This window comes from Rana temporaria, chromosome 2 (assembly GCF_905171775.1).
Source record: "Rana temporaria chromosome 2, aRanTem1.1, whole genome shotgun sequence".
Classification (NCBI taxonomy): Eukaryota; Metazoa; Chordata; class Amphibia; order Anura; family Ranidae; genus Rana; species Rana temporaria.
Window position 1 is genome coordinate 278,657,208 of NC_053490.1, and position 25,933 is coordinate 278,683,140.

Genomic DNA, 25,933 nt, shown 5'->3' on the forward strand with positions numbered 1-25,933 from the left:
CATGACAATGCAATAGGGAAATTGGTAAATGAAAAGGCAGCAATTTAGCATCAGCATTTAATAATAAAAAAAAATAATCATGACAAAACCGGCAGCTGTATTTTACATAATATTTCACTTAAAGTGTTACTAAACCCAGAACCCTGCATTCACGATATCTGGTCTCCCACGATACGCAGAACATGTAAAATGCAATTATTTTTGTAAATATAAAGAACTGCTAAACACCTTTTCTCATCAGCAGTATATAGCAGTCTTGCGACTTCTGGTCTGGTTAAAGCTTGTAGGAGTTTTTATTCTCCCATGCTTGTCCAATATTAATGCAGGACCCCTGACCCTCTGTCTGGACAGTGCTAATGGGCCTTTGCTGATCACATGCACTCACAAGAAAAAACAAACACGCTCTAGCACACCAAGCTGATCATTTGCAGTCTGTCCCCTCTGGCTCTGTAAACATCAGGTTCTTTTTTGGAGACAGTGGAAGGAAATGATCAGACAGGATCAAACAGCCTTTTTTACACAATGCAGAGGATTAACCCCTTAGGTTGCGCCGTGAGAACAAGCATGCTTTACTGCATATACAGACTGATTTTACTGATGTGGGTTTAGTAACACTTTAATGACAGTGTATTTAAAGCACAAAAGCAGGACAACATATGTCCTGCTCAATTTAACACAATACAACCCATCTTATAATTTTTGCACTGGGCTGAGACTGGCATATCACCCCGAAACACTTGAATACCCACCTCAGTGGACAGACCTCTTTCTGAATTCTTAATACACTCTTCATGGGCTGGTCATCCCATCGGTACTGTTCTGCCAGCATATTGTAAATATTCACACTTATGTGGAAATGTACATATAGACACTGAAATAATGCTTTTCCCCAGTCAGACACTAATAAAGTAACAGTGCTAGAGGATTAACTAATCAAGAGATATTTAGACACAACTTATGTTTTTTCATGCAGTCTTATAAATGATAAATTATGCCTCAGAAACAGCAAGCAATCTAAACATTGTGCAAAGTACTGTTCGTTTGAAATGAAAAAGGAGAGTGAAGGAATTTTAGGTTTATTTGCAAAAGATACACAATTCCCAGTACAGGAAAAATCTATTTTACTTTAGGGGAGGGGGATAATGCAGAATGATCGCTGACATGCTGAGTCAACAAACATTTACAATTATGTATGTTGAATTGTTCTGTCGAGAATGCACACATATTTTGCCATGCATCTATTGTGAATAAGGCCCCATTTACATTAGCGTGTCTCCAAAGTCACACGATATCCAGTGCTACTCTAGAGCACAATATTCATCCAATTTTACACTCAATGGATCCAAGTTGCACCAAAGTAGTGCAGACACCTTTTTAACCACTTGTCGACTGCCGCACGAACATTTACGTCGGCAGAATGGCACGGCAGGCAAATGGGAGTACATCTCTTCAAATTTGCTGCCGCGTGGGCACGTGAGCTCCGTGCATGATCTTGTCACGGAGCTGCAGAACATGGGGGATGCCTGTGTAAACAAGGCATCTCCCTGTTCTGCCTTGTGACAGGACCCGTCATGGGGAGCAGTGATCAGTGTTGTGTCACAGGTAGCCCAGCACGCACACAGTCACTCCCTAGGACACACTCGACTCCTTCATTGCCCTCTAGTCGTTAACCCCTTCCCTGCCAGTGTCATTTACACAGTAATCAGTGCATTTTTATAGCACTGATCGCTGTATAAACGACAATGGTCCCAAAATGGTGTCAAAAGTGTGATGTGCCCGCCACAATGTCGCAGTCATGATATTGGGGGGGTTTAGCTGACCGCCACCATTACTTGTAAAAAAAAAAAAAAAAAAAAAAAAAAAAAAAAAGTATATTATTCATAACAACAAAAACATATCCCCTATTTTGACGATACTTTTGCGCAAGCCAAATAAACGCTTATTGCGTTTTTTTTTACCGAAAATATGTAGAAAAATACGTTCAACTATAAACCGAGAAAGAAAAAAATAAAATAAGTGGGGGGTATTTATTATAGCAAAAAAGTAAAAAATATTGCTTATTTTTTTTCCAAAATTGTGGCTCTATTTTTTTTTTATAGCCCAAAAAATCAGAACCGCAGAGGTGAACAAATACTACCAAAAGAAAGCTTTATTTGTGGGGGGAAAAGGACATAAATTTTGTTTGGAAGGCGTGTTGCACGACCACGCAATTGTTAGTTCAATCGACGCAGTGCTGAATCACAAAAAGTGCTCCGGTCATTTAGCAGCCAAATCCTCTGGATTTGGCTGAAGTGGTTAAAGTTGCACCAATCTGAACAGGATGCACTGAAAAGAACTCATCATGCGACTGATGCCCAAAGTCCAATGACAAAATCACACAAGTGTCAATGGAGCCTTAAACCTATATAAAAATATAACAGTGTATTAAATGACATCCCCAAACTGATATTCTGCATTAAGAAAATGTTGTTCATTTTGAGAAGCCAAGATAATAGCTTTCAGTTTTCACTAAGGCTCTGTTCACACTATGGCGTTCAGGATTGCAGCGATTCTGCCCACTATTCTGAACCGCCGCGTGAGACGCCCTGTTTTTAATGGCACTGAATTTGTAGCACAATCTTGCCGTGATTGTCACCCAACGAATCATGGTAAAACTGCCCAAACAGAATCGCTGGAACTTTTTGGGCGACAGGCGGCGTGTGATTTTAAAGCAATTAGTTGGGCGACAAAATCGAGCCATCGAAAATAACAGGGATTGACAAGGGCGTCCCGGGATTTGAAATTGCGGCAAATTCCGCCTGAGTTTCGGAACGCCATAGTGCGGAACGCTTCTGCAGATTTAAATTCATAAATAAAAAAAACCCTGCAACACAGGCTCCTAAATATGGGGGCTGCAAACTCAAGGCTCTAGACACAACAGAATTGTAAAAGGTAACAGATATTTGAAAATTTCAAAAAGCTAGTGGGTTATTCCATGACAGTGGGCGTAAACACCCTTCTCCCAGCCACCATATATTCACAGCTGAGAGTGTAGGATGTTTACATACACTATATCATGGACCTTTGAAGGTGGTTCCTCAGCCCCATGAACACGTTAGATCCTGGTTAAAGGTTGCTACCATTGTGTGACTGGACACTTCAACCCTTAAGTGTACCACTATGACCCTCTACCCCACTTCAGAGACATTTTCCCCCCCGTTTTACTTTGTAGTGCTTGAGAGAATATATATATATATATATATATATATATATATATATATATATATATATATATATATATATATATATATATATATATATATATATATATATATATATATATATATTATTTTACACACACACACACACACACACACACACACACACACACACACATATTCTGTACAATACTTCAAGAAATTGAATTCACAGGCATTGTCCCCAAGCGATGAATAAGGGTAGGCAACAACCTTATAAAAAGAACTGTGCCAACAAGCCCAATAATAACAAGGATAAACAGACCTAATTTAGACTGCCGCTAAAAAGAACTTTGCAGCCTAAAGCTGCAGAATCTTGGACATTTACCCGTTAGAGGTAGAACTTGGAAATGGTATGAACTGAAGACCGGGTGGCAGCCTTGCAAAGCTGGGCAAGCTTCATGTTAGAATGCACCGATGAACAGCTCTACAAGTCACAGCAACATAAAATAAAACCCGACTTCTGGCACGTTTCGCACTAAAACTAGTGCTTAGTCATAGCTATGACTTGTAGTGCTGTCCTTTTTTTTTTTTTTAATACAGGCTACAACTTGTTCAGAGTGTGGCTGTCCAGAAACCATTTTTGTTCCTGCTTTGCCAAGTGCATTGCCTGCACCTGAGTTGTCTGCAACAGAGGATATTCATCTGGGTTCCCACCTGGAGCGGCTACTCCCTTTCCCCTTGCTATTAGGAAAGGACTAGGTCTTGGGTGAAAAACTACTTTGTAAAGGATCAAAAAATGTCTCCTGACAAGACAGCCACTGAGGACACTTCGTATTAAAAGATCATCCAAAGAGTTCCCTCATAGTCTCAAACTGGTTTCCGCAGGGCAGAGAACACCAGATTAACATCTCGAAGAGGCACAGATGTAAAGGTGGCCTAATCCAGGAAACCCCCCCTTTTTTTTTTTTATTGGAAAAAATGAAGCCAGGAGGTTTTTGGAACATAAATTGACAAGGCTGAAACATGACCCTTAGAGTACTTAAGGCCAGGTACTGGAACAGACTGGGAAGGCCAGAACTTGATGCACAAAGATCTTTGGAATTGAAGTGCCTGTGCTCACACCAGAGAAGGATTTTCAGATAGAATAGTACATTTTTCTGGAAGTGTTTTAGCAATGCTTTTAAAACCAATGACTAAGAAGCAGTGTGGAACAGAAGGTCTGGCCTGTTTGGAAGAGGTCAGAGAACGTCTCCTAGTAGTTTGAGCAGGTCTGTGTACCAAGTTCTCCTGGGCCAATTTTGTGCAATGAGAATCACTGTTGTTTGCCTCTTGTTCCATTTTGTAGGAACAGTCAAGGCATATTTGCACTGAGAAGAAGGCATATATGAACTGGAACTGAAAGCAGGTAACTAAAGTATCTAATGCCAACGTTTGAGGAGCTTTAGACCTAGCTACAAATAAGGGAAAACTCACTGTTCAACCTGGAGGCCAGGATGTTAACATCTGGAGTTTCCCCATTTATGACATATTGAGATGTTGGGATAACATACCAATTCACCTCAGACCAGGCAGCAAAACCTGGGATGTGAACAGCAGAGAGAGGGCTGGACAGTGTCTCGGCCCAAGAGATGACTAGATTTACTTCTGTTAAGGCTACCTGACATATGATCTGACACCCCCCTGGTTGATACAGGCCACAGCTGTGGTGTTGTCTGAGTGCACCTGATCAGGTGACCTTGATCAAGAGGTCCATTGATTCAAAGCTAGGTTAGTTGTTCTGAACCCCAGGATAGGGAGCTTGGCTTCCCTAGGTGTCCAGATTTTCTAAATTGTAGGGGATATGAACACTCCTTCCAAGCTTATGAGGCGAGCAGCTGTTATCACCCACCATGGGTGTGGTAGAATCAACTTCCTTGTTGTCAAGGTTGGATTGGAACCTACCAAGCTAGGGAGGTCCTTGTTTGGCTGAAGAGGTATATAGAGTGGTCATGAATTGGAGCATTTGCTCGAGGACAGATGTGGAGTTGGAGAGATCTTGAATGGAATGGAGAAGGGGATGACCTTAAATAAGGCTACCATGAGGTCCACAACTCTTACCAACAAAGACATCCCTTTGAGAGATTCTCAGATCCAAGCATGTGGTCTTGGAAAAGATTTTGTTTTCTGCAGTGAAGAACTTTGTCCAAGCTATGTCTAGAATGAGGCTTAAATATTGGTGAAGGGAAAGCCAGAGAGCAGACTTTTAAAAGACGGTTACCCAAATAAAAGCATGAAGCATCCGAATAGTCCTTTGGATGTTTGCAGACCATTAAAGGGGAGTGGAGTCCTTCAGAAGAAGGTTGTCTAGATACCCCATTATCTGAATGCCCCGAGTTCTACAGCGGGCAAGAAGGGGTACAAGTAACTGAATATGTTGGGTGTAGAAGATAGGTCAAATAGTGTGGCAAATTGGAAGCGTTTCTTCTCCTACTGCGAAGCTTAGGACGCGTCAATGACGCATGTAAATGGGAATAAGCATCTTGGATCCCTACTAATGCAAAGTATTCCTCTTGTCTCAGGAGGCAATAACAGATCTTGTGAATTCCATGCAAAACTTTGGCATATCAAGATACTGGTTTCGAGATTTTAGCTCTAGTGTAAGACCAAGAAGAGAAAAAAAAAGAAAAAGAACTATGGTTTGGCCATAAGCTATACTATCCAGCTGAAAGAAAGCTGTAATGTTCCTGCAGCAGCATACATCAATTTAGCATTAACTTGTTAAAACAGCACATCAAAAATTGTATCAAACAAAAACAAACCACAACTGCCTAGAGTTCATTAACATGCTGTCACAAGCCACATAAATTTAGTTTAAATCAAGGTGTGATTCCCACAAATACCACTCTGTTAAAATGCCAAGCAACAATACATTTATTTAATAAGTGAACAGAATGCCATCTCCGATGAAGATTGTCAAAGAAGAGTGTAGCAGCCAACAGCTGTAAACATCCGACTGAAAGCTCCTTTCAGTCTCACAGCTTCCAGTCAAGGATGTTTACAGCAGCTGAAACTGCCTGCAGATTAGGTTTTCTTCAAATACTAATGTCCACAAAAGAGAAAAAAAAGGAAGAACGAACACACATGGTATAACCCCACTGTACACAGAAACTCAGACTAGTCACTTGAGCACATGGCTTAACGAGGCCCATTGTACATGCTCTACTCAGGATTGGTTAAGTAGCACTTCTACAAACATTCTCTTTCCCTTCTTTGGCTGATTTTGTGGTTTCAGAGGATAGGTTTACAAAAAGACACAAGAAATAGAAAGAAATATTAGAAGACTATATAAAATAAGGGAGAAAGTTTCAGGTTTCAACATGCAGCTAACCACTTATTTAGTATTATCATATAAGAATCATCGAGTACCTTTAGGAAACCTCTCGAAACGTAAGCGTGTAGCAAGGCTATGGCTAAATAAATATTCTTAAAATGGAGTCAATTTTAAAAACAAAAAGCATTGCTCTAGTTTTTGAGTTGTAGTCACCACTTTTGCCATTCGGTTATTTGCATTAACAAAAGTTCTTTCTGAAAGTATATTTGGCAGATGATAGAAAAGTACATTCTGCAGTCTAACTTTGTGCAACAATTCTAAATATTGCAATGAAGCAACTTCACTATTACTACCATGCGAGCTACTCACCTGGCGTTTTGGAGGCTTTAACTCATCACGAGGAACAATATCAATGAGGAAATCAAACTGGTCAAACTTTGTTATTGCCATGGCTATATCATTCCTCTGAAAAAATAAATAAAAAAATGCACATTATATAACAGATGATGAATGTCAGCTATGGGGTTAAAATATAGTAAATGACACAATCACACACTATACTTGTGTATGTGTATTTTTACAGTGTTAAATATTGTGTAGATAGGCTTCGAAATAGCTGTTGCTAAAAATTAACTATATAAAAGCATCAAAGTGTCATGTCTTTGTATTGGTAAAAGTGTTAATTTGTATTCTGGTCATATGCCTGCTAGAGGGGATTCCCCTTCACTATAGGCTATTCATTAGACTAGGCTGAGGCTCTCCAATGACACTGACAGTAAAAACACAACCGAGAAAAAAATGGCTCTGGTAGACAAGTTAGAGTGCATCTATAGCCAAAAAGGGTTACTTTAACTAAATTGCACATTTGGCCCCCCCATTTACAGCGGCGCGACTCATCATAGGATTTTGACAGTTCCAAATCACATAAATCGCTCCCTAATGTCGGCAATAGAACTGTGCAAATCCGTGCAACTCAGACTTTGCGGTGCTGCACTATTTAAAAAAATAAATAAATCTTTCAATGGGGACACTAGTTCTAGTGACTTGGGTGTCGCAAACGAATTCCCTTAATTTGCAGGGATTTCCGCTCGCTTCCTGTTTGGCTATGGGATGGAATGGGAAATCTCCGCAAATGTGACAAAGGTTGCGGGGAAAAAATATCTGACAGGGGTTATAAAGAAAGAAAGTTTTGCCTATTCTACTTTAACCTTCCAAACTATATAACAAAAAAAAAAAAAAAAGAAGAGAAACCACCTTGGAGAATAACAGTACTTGTTGCAACTGTTTGTCACATAGTCTTGCGGGGGCATGGCTTGGGCATGGCCGAGTGAGACAGCAGACTCCCGGAGCTCCTCACACACCGAAGCTACATTAGCCTAATCCGGCGAATCCGCGGCTCCAAATCGCACACCAAAGGCATGTCCCAGAACCGGAGAGCCTCCTCCAGGACCAGGACAGCCATGCAGCCCGGGATCGGTACCATCAACGCCTATTTCGGCGGCGGAACACAGTCACATGCTGGGTCATCCAAGATGGCGCCCAGGAAAAGCAAGGAGGCGGATGCTGCAGTGAAGCACACGCCGAGGCCTACTACACCGCCACAGCACGGAGGGTCTCCTATACAGACGCCGTCTCTGGTAAGGGATCCGACCCCCCCTACCACCCCAGTCTCGATGGGCCAGGGCTCTGAAATATCGGATTTACTGGGGGATAGGGACCTGCGGCAGCATCTCCTGTCCCTCCCCACCAGGGAGGACTTGGACCGCTTTGCTACCAGGGTCGAGAGGGCCTTCAAACAGGACATTGAACAATTAAAGACAGACACCACTCAGTTGAGCACGAAACTGGAGGCCTTGGAGCAGATCGTCGAAGAGGCCTTGCCTACTATTTCCCAGCTATGGGATAGATGGGCTGCACAGGACAATCACATTGAGAGTCTCATTTCACAACTAGATGATTATGAGAACCGCAGCCGAAGGGATATTGTCCCTACACTGCAAGGCATATTCAAGGAACTGCTGGGCCTCTCCCCTACTGAGACTGTGGAAATTGATAGAGCACACAGGGCCCTCAGGCCCCCCTCACAAGATGCAGAGAACCCGCGTGATATAATATGCAAACTACACAGGTATACTATCAAGGACCAAATAATGCAGCGGATGCGTAATCGCCCTTTTTTTACTTTGATGGAGCCCATCTGTTCTTTTATCAGGACCTGTCACGCCGCACTCTGATGCAGCGCAGGGCACTGGGCCCCCTCCTCGAATCCCTACACTCGGTCAATGCCACCTACAGGTGGGGGTTCCCCTTCGTTCTGCAGGCCAGTAGGGATGGCAAGTCTGCCATTTTACGTAATAAGGATGACCTCCCGCGCTTTCTATCGCAACTACAGCTGGATCCTGTGGATTTCCCGGACTGGAGGCTCACTTCTGGCATCCCGATGGTATCGGTGCCTCAACCGTGGCAGCAGGTTCGACGCTCTAGAGGCCGCAAGCGGACATCTTCGGCAGCCGTGATGCCAGGATCCTCGACGGGAGACTGAGGGACTGCGGGGACGCTCGATTTCCAGATGATAATAGAGAGCTTGCTTGGAAGGGAACTATTGCAACCTTATCCCCTGGGATGACTCGGGCTTCATCAGCAACTTCAGCATAAGTACTGTACTCTACCGACTCCCCTGCCAGAAGCCTGTTGCCTTGCATTGAGGCTCCTTTCCTATTTCTATATTTTATTTGTTACTTTTATTTTTACTTTTGTTTTTTTTGATTCATACAATATTTCCTGCTGTCCGGGTTTTTGCCCGGAGATGTTCTGAGATTTTGATGGGTCACAATACTCCCGGACATGCAATGCTTCTATTTGTGTGGGGAGTGGAAACCACCTGACTTTCCATGTCCGATCACGTCTCCCACGTAGGACTACCCGTTTTGGGTGTTAGCCCAGATTTGGGCAATTCGCCTTGCTCAGGTGGCCCTCGCAAGTTAGGGGGGCTCCCTGGGACGGGTGAACAGTTTGGGACTTCTCCCTCTATTGCCATTAAGGCATTTGAGAGGTCTCTTTATGTGTTATGTGCCTTATGTAATTTGTTTTATTAATGTTTTTTTTTCTCTCCTCTCTTCCTTCTTTTCTTCTCCTCTCTTTCTTCTGGTCTCTTACCTCGTGCGCTCTCTCAGTATTTGGAGGCCGGATCAGCGCTCACTGACTTCAGCAGGACGGGGACTGACGCCTGGACAACCCTCATTGCCATACCATGGCTACGATCAAGGTAGTGTCATACAATGTGCGTGGGCTGTGCTCTCCCAACAAACGGAATAGACTTTGGTTAGAACTTAAGAGATTGGGGGCCCAGATACTATTTCTGCAGGAGACCCATTTTACCGCCTCCTCGCTTCCAAAACTACCCACTCACCTATTTTCACAATGTCACATATCTTGCATAACATTTTAAGTAAAAAATACACCAAATTTGATTTAACGCACACAAAAACACAATTATTAGTTTCTGCTAAAATATAAAAAAGATGGTTATGATGAGGAAAAGATGATAAATTGTGCATGGATGTGAAATAGCAACAAACGTTTGTACCCAATATTGTTTAAAGGGGTTGCTTTAAAAGTATCTACGTGAATCTACAAGAATTAGTGCTCTCACTCGTACATGTTGCTTATCAATGCTACTGTCTAACACAATCTTCATTTTCATACATAGGCAGACCTGCTGAATTTATTTATGTTCTTATCTGCAAGTACGTGGGGCCAGGGGACTATTTATTGAATTTTTACATAAACTTTATTGATATCACAAAGGGGTGCAATAGCCTCCGATTAAATAGTGAAATAACAGTTCCTCTGAGGTCGATTAAACCCATGATCTTTGCTAAAGCTAATGAAGCACACATTGCACTCCATTAGTTTCTTACCCAGCTGCTGGAAGTGATGCAATACAGAATACACATCACTTCTATGTTCATTCACCAGAGGAGATCAGCACACCAAAGTAATGCACTGGAGCCCAAGATAAATGGTGAGGCAGTAGGACAAGGAAAAGAGCCGTAAATTTTGTGGAATGTGGAAGTGATTGGAAGGCTCCCCAAAGGCCATCAACCACTCTACAAATGTAAAGACAGTCCCAGCTGCTAAAGAAGCCAGGACCGTTTATAAATGGTAGCTTGTAAACAGTGATTTTAAATTGCGCTGGAAGACCAGTGGTTAAGGTCTCATTGCCCTATACCTGCCAATTATTTTATTATAAAATACAGCATCTAATCACTTTTAAAATGAGAATTCACTTACAATAGGTTAAAACATGACAGTCTCTGCGCATCACATTGTGTTTCTAGAAGACTGATGGTAAAATGACCAACATTATTGCAAACCAGTTGAAAAGAGAAATTTTGTGATATGCAGCATGCTTATAGCATTCCACATCTATCAGCACTACACCAGGAGGAGAAAAAAAAAAAAAAAAAAAAAAAAAAAAAAAAAAGGCTCTAGTTAACATTTTAGTTTATTAAAGCGGGGGTTCACCCTTAGAGGGCACTTTTCCCCCTTCGCTTCCTGCTCGTTATTACTAGGGGAATCGGCAATTTATTTTAAAATATGTGCAGTACTTACCCGTTTACGAGACGCATCCTCTCCGTCGCTTCCGGGTATGGGCTTCGGGAATGGGCGGTCCTTCTTGATTGACAGGTTTCCGAGAGGCTTCCGACGGTCGCATCCATCGCGTCACGATTTTCCGAAAGAAGCCGAACGTCGGTGCGCAGGCGCAGTATAGAGCCGCACCGACGTTCGGCTTCTTTCGGCTACGAGTGACGCGATGGATGCGACCGTCGGAAGCCTGTCGGAAGAATGTCAATCAAGAAGGAACGCCCGCTCCCGAAGACCCATACCCGGAAGCGACGGAAGAAGATGCAGCTCGAAAACGGGTAAGTACTGCACCTATTTTAATATAAATAGCCGATTCCCCTAGACCGAACGAGCAGGAAGCTAAGGGGAGATTTTTTTTTTTTTTTTAAATGGGTGAACTCCCGCTTTAAATACACAAGAAAAGAGCTTGTTTTTTCGTGAAATCTCCAGAATACGGTTTTAATGGTGCATTACCTGCAACGTTCTCCTTTTGTTATCCTCTGTGTGAATCCAGGCACGCAGCGTCAACTCTGTTATAAAAATCTGAGCCGCTTTGGCAAAAAGAACTGGAGCTTCTGCACTGATCATCTATAGTTAAAACAAAAACATTGAGAATCTATTCCATTTTATGTGGTCTATGCAGCAATAATAAAACAACCAAAATATTCAGAAGATTTTTGTTGATACATTACACATTAAATAAAAAAAATATTTTTTAAAATGAATATTTTTTTTTTTTTTTTTAAAGATATTTTTATTAGGTTTAAGACAAACCAACAAACCATCTACCCCAAATTTTGTGGAAGGTTTTGTTCCGTTTCCGGAGTTCAAAAGTACGTTTAAACAGTGTGATGGCGTCATTAATACGTTTTAACCAGAGGGATTTCAGAGAGGTCTGTGCGCCCTTCCAGGACAGTAAAATAGCTTTTTTTAATATAGAAGAAGAGTATACGGAGCAGTCTCTTGGCATGTGATGATAGGCAGTTCTTGGGGTGGATTATGTTTGGGAGGCCTAGCGCTGATAATATGAAAGCACCCACTTCTTCCCAGAAGTCCCGGACTGAAGCAGTGTAAGAAATCGGCCTCTTGGCCACAGCCGCGGAAACAGGCAGCCGAGGGCAGGAGACCCATCCTGTGCAACCTAGCTTGAGTGAGGTGGGTTTGATGAAAGATTTTGACCTGTTTGATGCGGTCCCGGGAAGCAACAAGGTTTTATACGTATCACTAAATTCTGACCAGTCCTCGTCTACCAGGGAGATGTCCAGAGAGGTCAATTTTACCTGAGCTTTGTGAAACCTTGAGTTAAAGCGGAGGTTCACCCAAATAACATTTATACAAGACCAAATTCTTTATACTACCAGCATGTACAGTGGGCACTTTTTTTTTTTTTAGGCTGTACATACCTTATAATCTATATTTACAATCCGCCTGCCGGGTTCTTCTCCCGCGGGAGTAGGCGTTTCCAAGCTGAGCCGCAATGTAATCTGGTCATTCGCCCAGATGATTGATGTCCATCAGAAAATGTTCCCCCCGGCGGATAAGGCCCCGCCCCTGTACTGCGTAGGCGCGTCACGGAGTTTCCGAAAGGAGCCGAACAGGTAAAGCTGCGAGTCGGCTCTATACGGTACATACGCAGTCAGCTCTACACGGCTCCTAGTCGGTGCGCATGCGCCGCGTAGAGCCGACTCGCCCCTTTACATGTTCGGCTCCTTTCGGGAACTCCGTGACGCGCCTACGCAATACGGGGGGCGGGGCCTTATCCGCCGGGGGGAACATTTTCTGATAGATCTGAAAGTAATAAAGCTGGTAGTAATAAAATAGGTACGATCTTGGTAGATCGAAGTCTAAACGTAGCTGAGATTTAAAGCCCTGAGCGTCGTACAAGTGGCATAAATATTTAACCCCCCTGGAGTACCAGTGATTGGGATCAGGAAGGGAGTATAGTTCCTGCAGATTGGGGTTAAACCACAGGGGGTTGTTGGGAGATTTCAGCCAGGTGTGCCTGGATACTTTTGTGAGAATATAATGGAAAGAAGAAAGGGAAGTGGCAAGTAGGGAGGTTCCGGGGCGATCGGGGACCCAGCCTCTGTAAATATTATGTAGGGTTTCCAGAGAAGATGCGATGGCTCCCTCCGTGGAGGTACAGGCATTGGCCGGAACCGGGCACAGCCAATCGTGGATGTGCACCAACTGGGATGCCAAATACAGAAAGTTGGGAAATGCCAGGCCTGCCAAGTGCGCTGGCAACCATAGTGTTTCAAGTGCTACCTTGGGGGAGCCACCCTTCCACAGGAAAGTAGTACATATTGAATCTATGCGATCAAAAATAGATTTAGGTATTTTGCAAGGGGAATTGGCAAGGATATAGGAATAATCTCGGTAGGTAGATCATTTTGAGGACGTTGGCCCTCCCCATAAGGTCCAGATCCATCAACTGCTTGGTCTGCTCCTGAAGGTGGACCAATAGAGGATCTAAGTTATTGGCGACATATGAAGATAAAGGGGTCTGAACCAGGACCCCAAGGAACCTAAAGGAGGATACCACTTGAAGCTTGGAATCCGGGTGAATCAGGGGAGGCTCAACCACGTCTAGGAGGAAAAGACTAGTTATCCCAATTCACCCGGAACCCAGTCTCCAAAGGTATTAATCTCCACCAACAGGGCCTGAAGGGATTCATTAGTATCAGCGAAATACACCAATGTGTCATCCAAATAAAGTGGAATGCGCTCCTCCATATTAGCAATTGAGAGTCCTTTAATCGAGAGGGAGGAGCGAATGCGAACCGCAAGCGGCCTCATGTCGTGTGCCCCTAGTAATCGGAAAGGGGCCAGTGATAGAGGAATTGACCCGCACCCAAGCTACCGGGGAGGTGTAAAAAGGAGTTTTATCCATGCTACAGCACGGGGGCCAAAGCCATACATCTAACACCCGAAACAAATATGGCTATTCCACACTCTGGAATGCCTTGCAATAACACAAAGACAAAGACACAATAGCACTAGTGGGAGGACAGTCATGTGGATATTGCAGGTACTGAAACAGCCTGCGGATATTCATTCTGGTGGACCTGCCGGGGATAACCCCCCTTGGTCACTATTGACCAAGGACGTGACTACAGTGTTCAAACGGTTTGCCAATATTTTGGCCAAAATCTTAACGTCCACATTAATAAGAGAAATTGAACGGTAAGATTTGCATTTAAGTGGTTCCTTACAGGGTTTTAATGGAAGTACAATCAAAGCCTCCTTGCATCGTTGGGGGGGGGGGGGAGAGAATTCCAACATCTAGAGCTTTGTTATAGGTTCGCAAAAGGTCTTTAAATTGTGAGTACCATTCAGTCGGGAAACCGTCTAAGCACAGAGTCTTATGTGCAGGTATTTGTGAAATGGCTGCAGCAATTTCCTCAACCGAGATAGGTGCATCCAGCACATCACGCCCCTCAGTTGACGAGGGGAGAGATATGTCAGCTAAGTAGTCATTCAATTGGGAGTCATCGAAGTCAACCCTAGGAGGTATACAGATCTTTGTAAAAGGTTATAAAGGAGTCTAGGATATCCCCTGGGTTGTCACTGATGGGGCCTTGAGCAGTAAGGATACGTGGGATGAAAATGGGAGTGGTCAGGTCTAGTCAGATATGCCAAGAGATGTCCGGCTTTATTACCATGTTCAAACGATTTGTGTGGCATGCAACATGCGTTTTTGCGTGAGATCTAACATCTGCCTCGTGCCTCGTGTCGGAGGCAGAGTTAGAGGCATAAGCAGACTCAGCACGTACCATAACAGTCTCAAGTTCTTCTGTAAGCATCTGGTTATTTTTGCGCAAGAACCCTGTGATGGACATGAAAGTGCCCCTTAGAGTTGTCTTAAATGCGTCCCATTCAGTGGAAGGGTCTACTTTTCCAAGATTATCCCTCCAATAGTTTGTGATGCCTGTCCTGCATTCTCTCCCTGCACTAACTCGTCCTCCAACCAGTATGAGTTCAGGCGCCAAATAGCAGGTGGAGGAGGTCCACAGAGAGAGAGAGAGGCATGATCAGAAACCCCTCTAGGCAGATATGAAACGGCAGAGACAACAGGGAGGGTCTCAGCCGGAGCAAACGCCATATCTAGTCTGGACATGGTGTGGAAAGAATCAGAGTGACAGGAAAAGTGGCGTACATCCGGATGTTGCCATCGCCACATCTCTGTAAGGCCCATGAACCTGTGCCCAGTCTAGAAAAGAGGCAAAGGGTCTACCTCCACCACCCAGGCGGTCCATAGTTGGATCTAATATAGCATTAAAGTCCCCCACATAAAGTAAGGGGCCAGGGGGTCTAGTCAGCAGCTGAAGTGACAGTCTAGAGAGTACCTCCACCGAAAATGGGGGGGCACATAAATGTTCACCAGGGTAAAGGTCACAGTAAAAATGTGCAAAGTAAGAATAAACCGCCCGTCTGGGTCGGTTTCAACTTGTACCTAGGATGGAAACCCCCCCCCCCCTGGAGTAATTAGTATGAGTGGTATGATAGGAGTTAGACAACCACGGGCGTTTTAGGGCCCTTGTTTTAAAGCCCATGAGGTGAGCCTCTTAGATGATGTGCGGGCGACATTTTTTTTTAATACTGAAAAGACCAGGGATCTCTTCTGGGGTGCATTCAGACCGCTAGCATTCCAGGAGTCTATCCTTAGGGGCTTTGCCATTGTAAAACACAGTAGTAAATAAGCACAAAGTTACATGCATACAAGAATATAAATGGCACATGAGTAAAAAAAATAAAAAATAAAAAGTGCGTGGATCTGCCATCAGGACATCATGAGCCAGCAATTAAATAAAAAAAATATATATATAGTCCGCCATAGGCAGCAACCTGAGAAAAAAATATAGGAGTCAAAAAGTGCAAAAAGAAAAAAATAAAAAAAAAAACACGCCAACAAAGTCCCAGAAAGTCTAGCTAAAATCCCTTGCCCCCTCCCAGCTTGACCAACCTCAACATAGCGAGCCTTGGATCCCTAAAACGAAAACCCCCCTCCTTGAACTGAGGGAGAGCTGTACCGTGGCCTCGCCACTAACTGGTATGGGGGATGTAGTGGAGTGCAGAGTGACTCCCGAGCAGCATTGTAGGGGTGAAAAGCATCACAGTCCAACAGCGGATGCAGAAGATTGCAGAGTAAACAACTGGCAGAAGTTGTAGGGGGAATAGGCCTGTTAATAAGGAGGAAGTTCAGTCTATTAGGATTAAAGATGGCAGGGTAATAGTTCTCAGGCCTATTGCAGGGAGGCGTACCATACCTTTATGAAAATCCGGATCAGAGAGTGCAGTCAAGGTAAAGGAGTTCTCCAAAATGGAAGGATGGACATATCCATAATCAGTTCAAGGTAAACAGAGGAGAATGCAGGGGCCCAGGACCAAAGATATTAGGCAGCCCTGTGCTTAGGAAGAACTCTGTATCGATTATTGAGCCAGGCCATAGCCTCCTTGGGGTTGTTGTAGAAGTGCGCTTTAACCTCAAATGATGTGCAGCTTGGCGGGGGAAAAAGCATGGCGTAGGAGAGGCCATCCGTACGCAGGCGGGCCTTCACTGCCACAAAGGAGGTGCGTTGTCGCTGGACATCTGCTGAAAAATCATGGAACACCGAGGTGGTGTTGCCATTGTATTTAAGTGGACCCCAGGCGCACAATAGCAACTTTGTCTTGGAAGTTGAGGATCCTTTCTATAATGGATCGTGAGGGTGCTCCAGAAGGTGGGGGACGCGGAGGGGTGCGGTGGGCACGCTCAATGACATGTGAAAAGGATGGTGCGTCAGTCCCAAAAATGCCAATTATATAGGAATTTTTCTGGGTGGGAGCCCTCCGCCCTTTCAGGGAAACCAACGAAGCGGAGGTTGTTCCTCCTCGAACGATTTTCCAAATTGTCGATTTTTGGCGCGGAGGGCCGCCATTTCCCCCGTTGGGTCCCTCACCGTAACAGCTAAGGGGTGGACAACAGCCTCAAGGAAGCCAATACGTTCTTCAGCCTCCCCAGCTTTTTCCCTTAAATTTTGCACATCTTGCTTTAGAAGAGAAAAGTCCACGTGGACTGATGCAATCTGTGCAGTGAGAGAGGCCTTGCAGTCCTGTATAGCATGCATGATGGAGGCCAGGGTGGGCTCAGCAGGAGGAGAATCAGGGCCTGAGCCATCCTCACTGTCTATGGGAGAGTCCTGACACTGCAGGGGGTCTGGTTGTGCACTGTGGGGAGCAGGGGTTTTTACTCACCAGAGCCTGTGATTTCTTGTGAGGAGTGGAGATGGGTGGCTGCAGCAGCATGCCGTGCTGCTCTGCTTGTGTCCTAGAGCCATCTTGGCATCTGAATCGGGCCAGCTGTTCCGCCAGGGATACTGGCACGGGTGGCGCCTATTTCACCATGGATGCCAGCTTGGAATGTTCCCACTACCGTGGGGAGCATTTAGAAGTTGGTCTGGTGCAAATCGGATTTAGGATGCCTGCAGGATGCCACTCGGAAGACAGAGCTGAAGTCTCACACGTCTGCTCTCTCTGCCATCCGGACACGCCCCCTTAAAATGAATATCCACTGGCAATTTTTATGAGTGCTGACCAGACTGACAAAAATACATATTAGGATGGTTTAACAGTAACTTACTTTTTTTAGTCTTGTGTTCAAACTTATTGGTTGCAGCTTATTTGTGAATACATTTGCATTCATTTGCTTTGCGTGGTAAAGGGAAAAGCGCAGGAATTTTTATTTTATTCTTAATGCAGAAATACCATTTTCTAGCTGCAATCCCTGATGTGCTTGGATGGATATAAACAGAAGGATCATCCCTGAGGAAAATTTTTGATAATACTGACCCTGAGCCCAATGGAATGAGAGGCATTTTCAGGGGGCTCAAAAATTTACTAGTGGCAGAATTGCACACATCTTGGGACGTAGTATTTTTTAGAAAGGTGTAGAAAGGATAAGATTCCAATAAGTTTACGTTGGAACGTCTATCCTGATAAAAATAAAAAACTGAAGGAATGGTTCCACTATTTCAACAATGCTGGCCTTGGGTTCCTTGAGTTTGTGGTAGCTACGAAGAAAACTAAGGCAGCCAAGCTACAAGTAGAAATTAGTGAAATTCAGGAGAAACTTATCCCCTTTAATGAGGAAATGTATCAAGTTTATACAAAGGCATTGAGGGAAATTAGAGCAGAAGAGGACCAGCAAAAGGTTAAAACGAAAAAAATACAATATATAGAGATGTGGAGGCCTACAAATCCCAGAATGTTTTTAAATGGCAGGACAATTTTAGGACAATTATTTATGGTATTGAGGAAAGAACATGCACTACAGACCAGTGTTAATTTTGAAGTCACATTTCAAATGTAGTCATATGACTAAAATGGCGTTTTAGTTGTATTTTAGTCGTTTTTGGTCGACGAAATCAACACTGGTTGCTGACTTTCCGATGGCAATTTTACAAAAGGAAGTTAATAACTAATGTCCGGATAAAAACAGAAGCAGGGCAGCACATGGAACAAATAGAAAAATTACCTTAACATCTTCATCAAGTTTCATTATCTTCTTTATGCGAGCCAATGGAAGTTCCTGGACCCGGAAATCTTTCTGTGGATCAAGAAAAACCCATACTTAAGATCAGAATAGAGAACTTTTTTTTTTTTACTCTATTTTCAGTGTTAATACAGGGATTACAATTATTTTTTGATCAAGACATTTTTCTTTTAACCATACCCAACATCTCACATGCTGGAATTCTAAACCCCAAGGAGTAAGTTCAAATATACAATTTACTGTAAATTGATCACCAAGATTTCCAGTTGGTCTCCATACTTTGCTCTGTTGTGCTGAATAAACCTTTAATTGCACACGCATTACATTTTTGCAGACGCTGCTTCAGCTGCCACTAAGTATTTAGGAGAAACAAGTTTAAGGCAATGAGGGCTCTTAGATCCCAATAGACAGTCTGTGGAAATATCAGATTTGATTCCAGTAAAGCAATCTGTCCAAAATCAGCAGTGACTGCAAAAACAATCCAACAAAAAGGTAAACTTTTAGGGTTCCAGGCTTCCAGTATAAATTTATGGGTTGATAAATACATTTTTTGGCATTAAATACAATATGACTTGTTGGGCAAGAGCATCCTGTGCACTGCAGACACAATATTAAATGTATAAACAGCCTTTAATAGAGCAACATTGTTAAAGTTGGGAGTCACGGAGGGGACAGTAATACACAGTAATAGAATACACTTGTTAGAAGTCGTGATTGTCTTTTTAAAATTATCTTTTAAAAGAACCCTCTAACTTGCATCTCATACAATCATAAAAGTTTATATGCGACAATGTGTTTTTGCTTCCATGTATATTGGGCGTTTAGCCCAGACTTCTTGTTTGGACTGCAAGTAGTCTGCATTCTAGAAAGCAAAAAGGGGTTTTGGAACTTTAAATGAGGCGCATGATAACATGCACCTCCATCACCAAATTAGAAGAAAGGGGTTTGTGAGACTCAGTGAGGCACAAGACATGTGGTAGAAGAAATTGTAAAATTGGTATATAAACAAAGCATACCTGATAAGCAGAAATACATACATAACACATAAACACACACACAAACACACACACACACAAACACACACAAACACACAAACACCATTTCCATGGGACACTATGCGATTTCAGATGTGCACATTTATATCTCACACATACACTTTAGTATGATGCCTTTGCTTTGTACACAGAAAAAAAATACTCATATTCCACCATGTATCATATGCTTAGTTTATATGACAATTAGACAATTTTACATCTTCTACCACGTGTCTTGTGGCTCATTCAAAGTCCCACAAACCCCTTTCTATCTTCAGTAGTCTGATGAGCATATCTGGAGGGCCCTTAATATTTATTGCAGTGGTAAAAATCTACACTGCTTACTGGGCAGGAGTTATTGGTAAAAAGCAATTCAATTTAAAATAAACTTATCCAAATTAAACATATTTAGATAGATGTACACTCAACAACCCCAACAAAGGCAGGAGGCAGATATACAAGTGTCAATGAGCTAATAAATTGGATCAGACCCTAAAAATAATCTAAAAACACACCAAATCTGGTTAAAAAGGAAGAAAGCTTCTATTGCCATTATTAGCTGGCTATAGGGGTGTCAAACCGATCATAGTTTCATAAACGAATAAATCACTAACTGCGACAAGCAAGCAGCCAGGAAAGTTGAAAAAAAATTCAATAAATGTTTCAGTTTAGTGCGTCACTAGACAGAGGACAATGCCCCTTACCTGCATCTTTATAAGCAAGTGAGCAGAAAAAGTGCTCACATTTCTATCCTTGCAGGTTTATTGTAAAATAGGGGTGTGCAGGCTAGGCAGGGACACTAAATTTGACCATGTGGGAATAGACCCAGTGGTGTCCAAAGTAGGGATGAGCCGAACACCCCCCTGTTCGGTTCGCACCAGAACTTGCGAACACACCAAATGTTCGTGTGAACTTTAGAACCCTGTTAAAATCTATGGGACTCCAACATTTGAAATCTAAAATGCTAATTTTAAAGGCTAATATACAAGTTATTGTCCTAAAAAGTGTTTGGGGACCTGGGTTTTAAAAACAGCATTTTTTTCGGGAGCAGTGAATTTAATAATGCTAAAAGTGAAACAATAAAAGTGAAATATTCCTTTAAATTTCGTACCTAGGGGGGGTGTAAAGTCAGCATGTGAAATTTTGCACTTAGAACGGTCACTGCACAAAGTGTCATTTCTGAAAGGAAAAAGTCTTTTAAAACCGGACTTGTGGCTATAATGAATTGTCGGCTCTGGCAATTCAGAGAGAATTCATTCATAAAAAATAAATAGCGTGGGGGTCCCGCCAAATTCCATTACCAGGCCCTTCAGGTCTGGTGTGGATTTTAAGGGGAACTCCACCCCTCTGGATAGATGGATCTTCTCATCGCTGGACCGGAGATCACCTGTCGCTGTATACAGACAACGTTGGAGCAGGGACCGAGTAGATTACCACCGCTGGATTTTTTTCTCTTTTTTTTTAAATTAATAAATGACTTTTCTACGGTGTGTGTTTTTTCCAACTATTTACACTTCCTTTGTGAAATGGTAGGGGTACAATGTACCCCATTACCAAATCACATAGGGGGGCCAGGATCTGGGGGTCCCCTTTGTTAAAGGGGTCTTCCAGATTCTGATAAGTCCCCCGCCCACAGACCCCCACAACCACCGGGCAAGGGTTGTGGGGATGAGGCCCTTGTCCCCATCAACATGGGGACATCCTCCCCATGTTGAGGGCATGTGGCCTGGTACGGTTCAGGAGAGGGGGGGTGCACTCTGTCCCCCCCCTCTTTTCTGCGGCCGGCCAGGTTAACGTGCTCGGATAAGGGGTCTGGTGTGGATTTTTGGGGGAAAATTTTTTTTTTTTTAATTTGGGGTGGAGTTCCCCTTAAAATCCACACCAGACCTGAAGGGTCTGGAATGGATATTTGGGGGGAACCCCACGTCTTTTTTTTTTTAAATTGACGGCGGGGTTCCCCTTCATATGCATTCCAGACCTGAAGGGCCTGGTAATGGAATTTGGGGGGGCCCCCCCCCCCCCCCCACGCAATTTTTTTTTTATGAATGAATTCTCTCTGAATTGCCAGAGCCGACAATTCATTATAGCCGCAAAGCCGGTTTTAAAAGACTTTTTTTCCCTTTCAGAAATGACACTGTGCAGGGACAGTTCTATGTACGGGAAACATGCGATATTTCACATGCTAACTTTATGTTTAATATTTCACTTATTGTTTCACTTTTAGCATTATTAAATTCACTGCTCTCGAAAAAACTACGTTTTTTAAAACGTTATTTTGCATTGATACATGTCCCCTGGGATAGGACCCAGGTCCCCAAACACTTTTTAGGACAATGAATTGCATATTAGCCTTTAAAATTAGCACTTTAGATTTCTCCTATAGACTTTAACAGGGTTTTCCGCGGCTTTTCGAATTTGCCGCGAACACCCCTAATTGTTCGTTGTTCGCCGAACAGGCAATGTTCGAGTCGAACATGAGTTCGACTCGAAGCTCATCCCTAGTCCAAAGTAGGAAAACTATATACTGGATAACAACAGTTATAAGACAAAGTTAAGAGTCAGAAAATGTCCCACCTGCTACATTTTATGGCTTCCTATGCCTGTCTGTGGTTGTCTGGCCACACAGGGTGCAGATGATGGATGTTGCTATTGCACAAGAACCCCCCACCCCACCAAAATGGAGACAATAGGATATTACAGAGGCAAATATTGGATTTTCAGTGTATACTTTCATATGTCCAGTGCACAATAACTTTCCATTGGAATATTTGCACACTTCATTTAGTGTTGTAGGTGCTTAGGTCCAATTTCTGTGACATTAAAAAGGTCAAGCTTCTAGCTGGCTCCAGCTGTGGCAATTGCTGTCCCCTAAAAATAACTCAACACAGACATTAATTTCCAAACCGCTGTTAAAGCGGGGGTTCACCCCATCGACGGGAAAAAAAAAAATTTTTTTTCTTTTACCTTAAAATCAGGCATTGTAGCGCGAGCTACAGTATGCCTGTCCCGAATTTTTTACCCCCGTACTCACCTTGTAGTCGTCCATCGAAGATACCGGGGAATGGGCGTGCCTATGGAGACGGAGGATGATTGACGGCCGGCTCTGGCGCGTCACGCTTCTCCGTAAATAGCCGAAATAGGCTTGGTCTTCACGACGCGTGCGCATAGCCTGTGCGCAGGCGCCGTAAAAAGCCGAGACCTACTCCGGCTGTCTTCGGGGAGAGTGACGTGCCAGGGCCGGCCGTCAATCATCCTCCCTCTCCATAGGCACGCCCGTTCCCCGCGGGAGCCGAAATCTACGATGGACGACTACAAGGTGAGTACGGGGTTAAAAAAAATCGGGACAGGCATACTGTAGCTCGCGCTACAATGCCTGTCTCGATGGTAAAATGTGTCGGGGGGGGGGGGTGAACTACCGCTTTAAGAAATGTGAGTATGCCAATTAGCCATTTTCCCTCCCCAGTGTCATGCGATTTGTTAGCGTTACAAGATCTCAGGTGTGAATGGGGGAGCAGGCGTATTAAATTTGGTGTCATCGCTCCGACTCTCTCATACTGGTCACTCGAAGTTCAACATGGTACCTTATGACAAAGAACTATAAAAAATAATATTGGTTGTTATACATAAAGATTGCCTAGGCTATAAGAAGATTGCCAAGACCCAGAAAATTAGCTGCAGCAAGGTGGCCAAGAATATACAGAGGTTTAACGGGACAGGTTTCACTCAGAACAGGCCTCGCCATGGTCGACCAAAGAAGTTGAGTGCACATGCTAAGTGTCTTTGAGAAATAGATGTATGAGTGCTGCCAACGTTGCTGCAGATATTGAAGGGGTGGGGGGTCAGCCTGTCAGTGCCTCAGACCATACGCCGCACACTGCATCAAATTGGTCTGCATTGCTGTCATCCTCTTCTAAAGAATGCACAAGAAAGCCTGCAAACAGTTTGCTGAAGACCAGCAGACTAAGGACATGGATTACTGGAACCATGTCCTGTGGTCTGATGAGACCATGATAAAACTTATTTGGTTCAGATGGTGTCAAGCTTGTGTGGCGGCAAACAAATAACATACAAAGACAAGTGTGCCTTGCCTACAGTCTAGCATGGTGATGGGAGTGTCAGTCTGGGGCTGTACGAGTGCTGCAGACACTGGGAAGCTACTGTACTTTGAGGGAACCATACATGCCAACATGTACTGTGACATACGGAAGCAGAGCATGATCCCCTCCCTTCGGAGACTGGGCCGCAGGGCAGTATTCCAACATAACGACCCCAAACACACCTCTAAGATGACCACTGCCTTACTAAAGAAGCTGAGGGTAAAAGGTGATGGACTCCCAAAGTAGGTCTCCAGACCTAAACCCTATTGAGCATCTGTTGGGCATCCTCAAATGGAAGGTGGAGGAGTGCAAGGTCTCCAACATCCACCAGCTCCGTGATGTCGTCATGGAAGAGTGGAAGAGGACTCCAGTGGCAACCTGTGAAGCTCTGGTGAACTCCATGCCCAAGAGGAATAAGTCAGTGCTGGAAAATAATGTTGGCAACACAAAATATTGACACTTTGGGCCCAATTTGGAAATTTTCACTTAGGGGTGTACTCACTTGAGTTGCCAGCGGTTTAGATATTTTGAAGGGACAGCAAATTTACACGGTTATACAAGCTGTACACTCTGCGCTTCAGCTGCAGAAGTTTCTGGTGATGCCACAGATGCTGCTGGCAGAAGATCCCATGTCTTTCAGTATTGTGGGAGAAAGGCCAACTGCCTCTTCTCTCAGGGAGGCTGAAGCTGCTGTTGGTGTTGGGCAGAGGCTAGCAGTACTCTGTAATGTTGTCAGCACTTCAGCTTTGGAGATGGCAATCTCCAGTTTTCACTGCCGATTCTCTGGCATGCTGCTTAACGCATTCTAGCAGTTCCCTGTATGCCCTTTTCAGATGCTGTTCCTTCCTTAGCAATTAGTCTAGGTCTAAGCTCCGAGACTGCTGCAAGACTGAGCATAGCCTCTTTGTATTCTCCCAGGTCTTCAAGGGTAGGTTCCTCTTCATCGCCAAACACAAAACAATCTGCAAGGCTCTCACACAGCTATTCAGGGCCACCAAAGTCATATGCCTCCGGAGAGCATTCTGGTTGTCTCCCCTAAATATTCCTGCTCTGCATGCCATTGCAGAGCCAGATACAGATTGTCCAGCTCTATCTCCTGCTGAACCAGCCTGTCCAACTCACTCACTCATTGCTCCTGGGGCAGCTCTCCCAGGAAGTGCATACGTAACTCCCGTTGTTCACTGGCCTGCTGCTCTGGGGATGGAAAGCACTTGCCCTGTTGCATACCAGCAATCTGGAGGGCTCTAATCCAGTGTCTTCCCCAAATCTGCTGCCTGACCTCCAGGTATTCATCCGTAGACACAGATCTGGTGTATGATGAAAGGACGATCTGCAGCAGCAGCAGCACCCAGTCACCAGCCACAACACATAAAATAACTCAGACTCTTTCCCCCCCACCCTTGGAAAACAGAGTGGGTTAAAATGTCTCATCAGCAGGGGGGCTTCTGGAGGAGACCCCCTCCCTCTTTTCTCACAGCAAACACACTTACACATTCCCATAATATTTAAAGCAGACAGCCACAGTAGAATAGTCACACCCCAGACTATCACAGCAATTAGTACACAACACACAATATACACACACACCATAGAGTATGACTAGCACAGATCATAGTGGGGTTCTCATTTACCCTGTGCCCCTATTAGAGACACGGGGGGGGGTTATCTACTAAAGGCAAATCCACTTTGCACTACAAGTGCAAACAAGTGCACTGCCTTCAGAAGTCACCCAATTAGTAAATAGGGTTCACCTGTGTGTAATTTAATCTCAGTATAAATATAGCTGTTCTGTGAAGCTCTCAGAGATTTGTTAGTGAACAGACAGCATCATGAAGGCCAATGAACATACCAGACAGGTCAGTTATAAAGTTGGAAAAGTTTAAACCAGGGTTAGGTTATAAAAAATAAAAAAAAAACACACAAAAAAATAAAAAAAATACACAAGTTTGGAACAGCTCACAGAGCACTGTTCAATCCATCATGCGAAAATGGAAAGAATTTTGCAAAACTACAGACCTACCAAGACATGGCCACCCAACTAAACTGACAAGCCGGGCAAAGAGAGCATTAATCGGAGAAGCAGCCAAGAGGCCCATGGTAATTCTGGAGGAGCTGCAGAGATCCACAGCTCAGGTGGGAGAATCTGTCCACAG

The 25,933-nt window shown here is 43.8% G+C and overlaps 1 protein-coding gene across 4 annotated transcripts in view; it reads right to left on the reverse strand.

Annotated features, from left to right (window-relative positions):
- Positions 1-25,933, reverse strand: part of NFYC (nuclear transcription factor Y subunit gamma) — an 89,875-nt gene that overhangs the window by 11,820 nt on the left and 52,122 nt on the right. For all 4 annotated transcript variants that reach the window (XM_040337095.1, XM_040337093.1, XM_040337096.1 and 1 more), the window contains 3 exons: positions 18,632-18,703; positions 11,590-11,703; positions 6,859-6,954 (listed from right to left, as the gene is read on the reverse strand). In XM_040337095.1, coding sequence (XP_040193029.1) covers positions 6,859-6,954; positions 11,590-11,703; positions 18,632-18,703 — 282 coding nt within the window. The remainder of the gene's footprint in view (positions 1-6,858; positions 6,955-11,589; positions 11,704-18,631; positions 18,704-25,933) is intronic.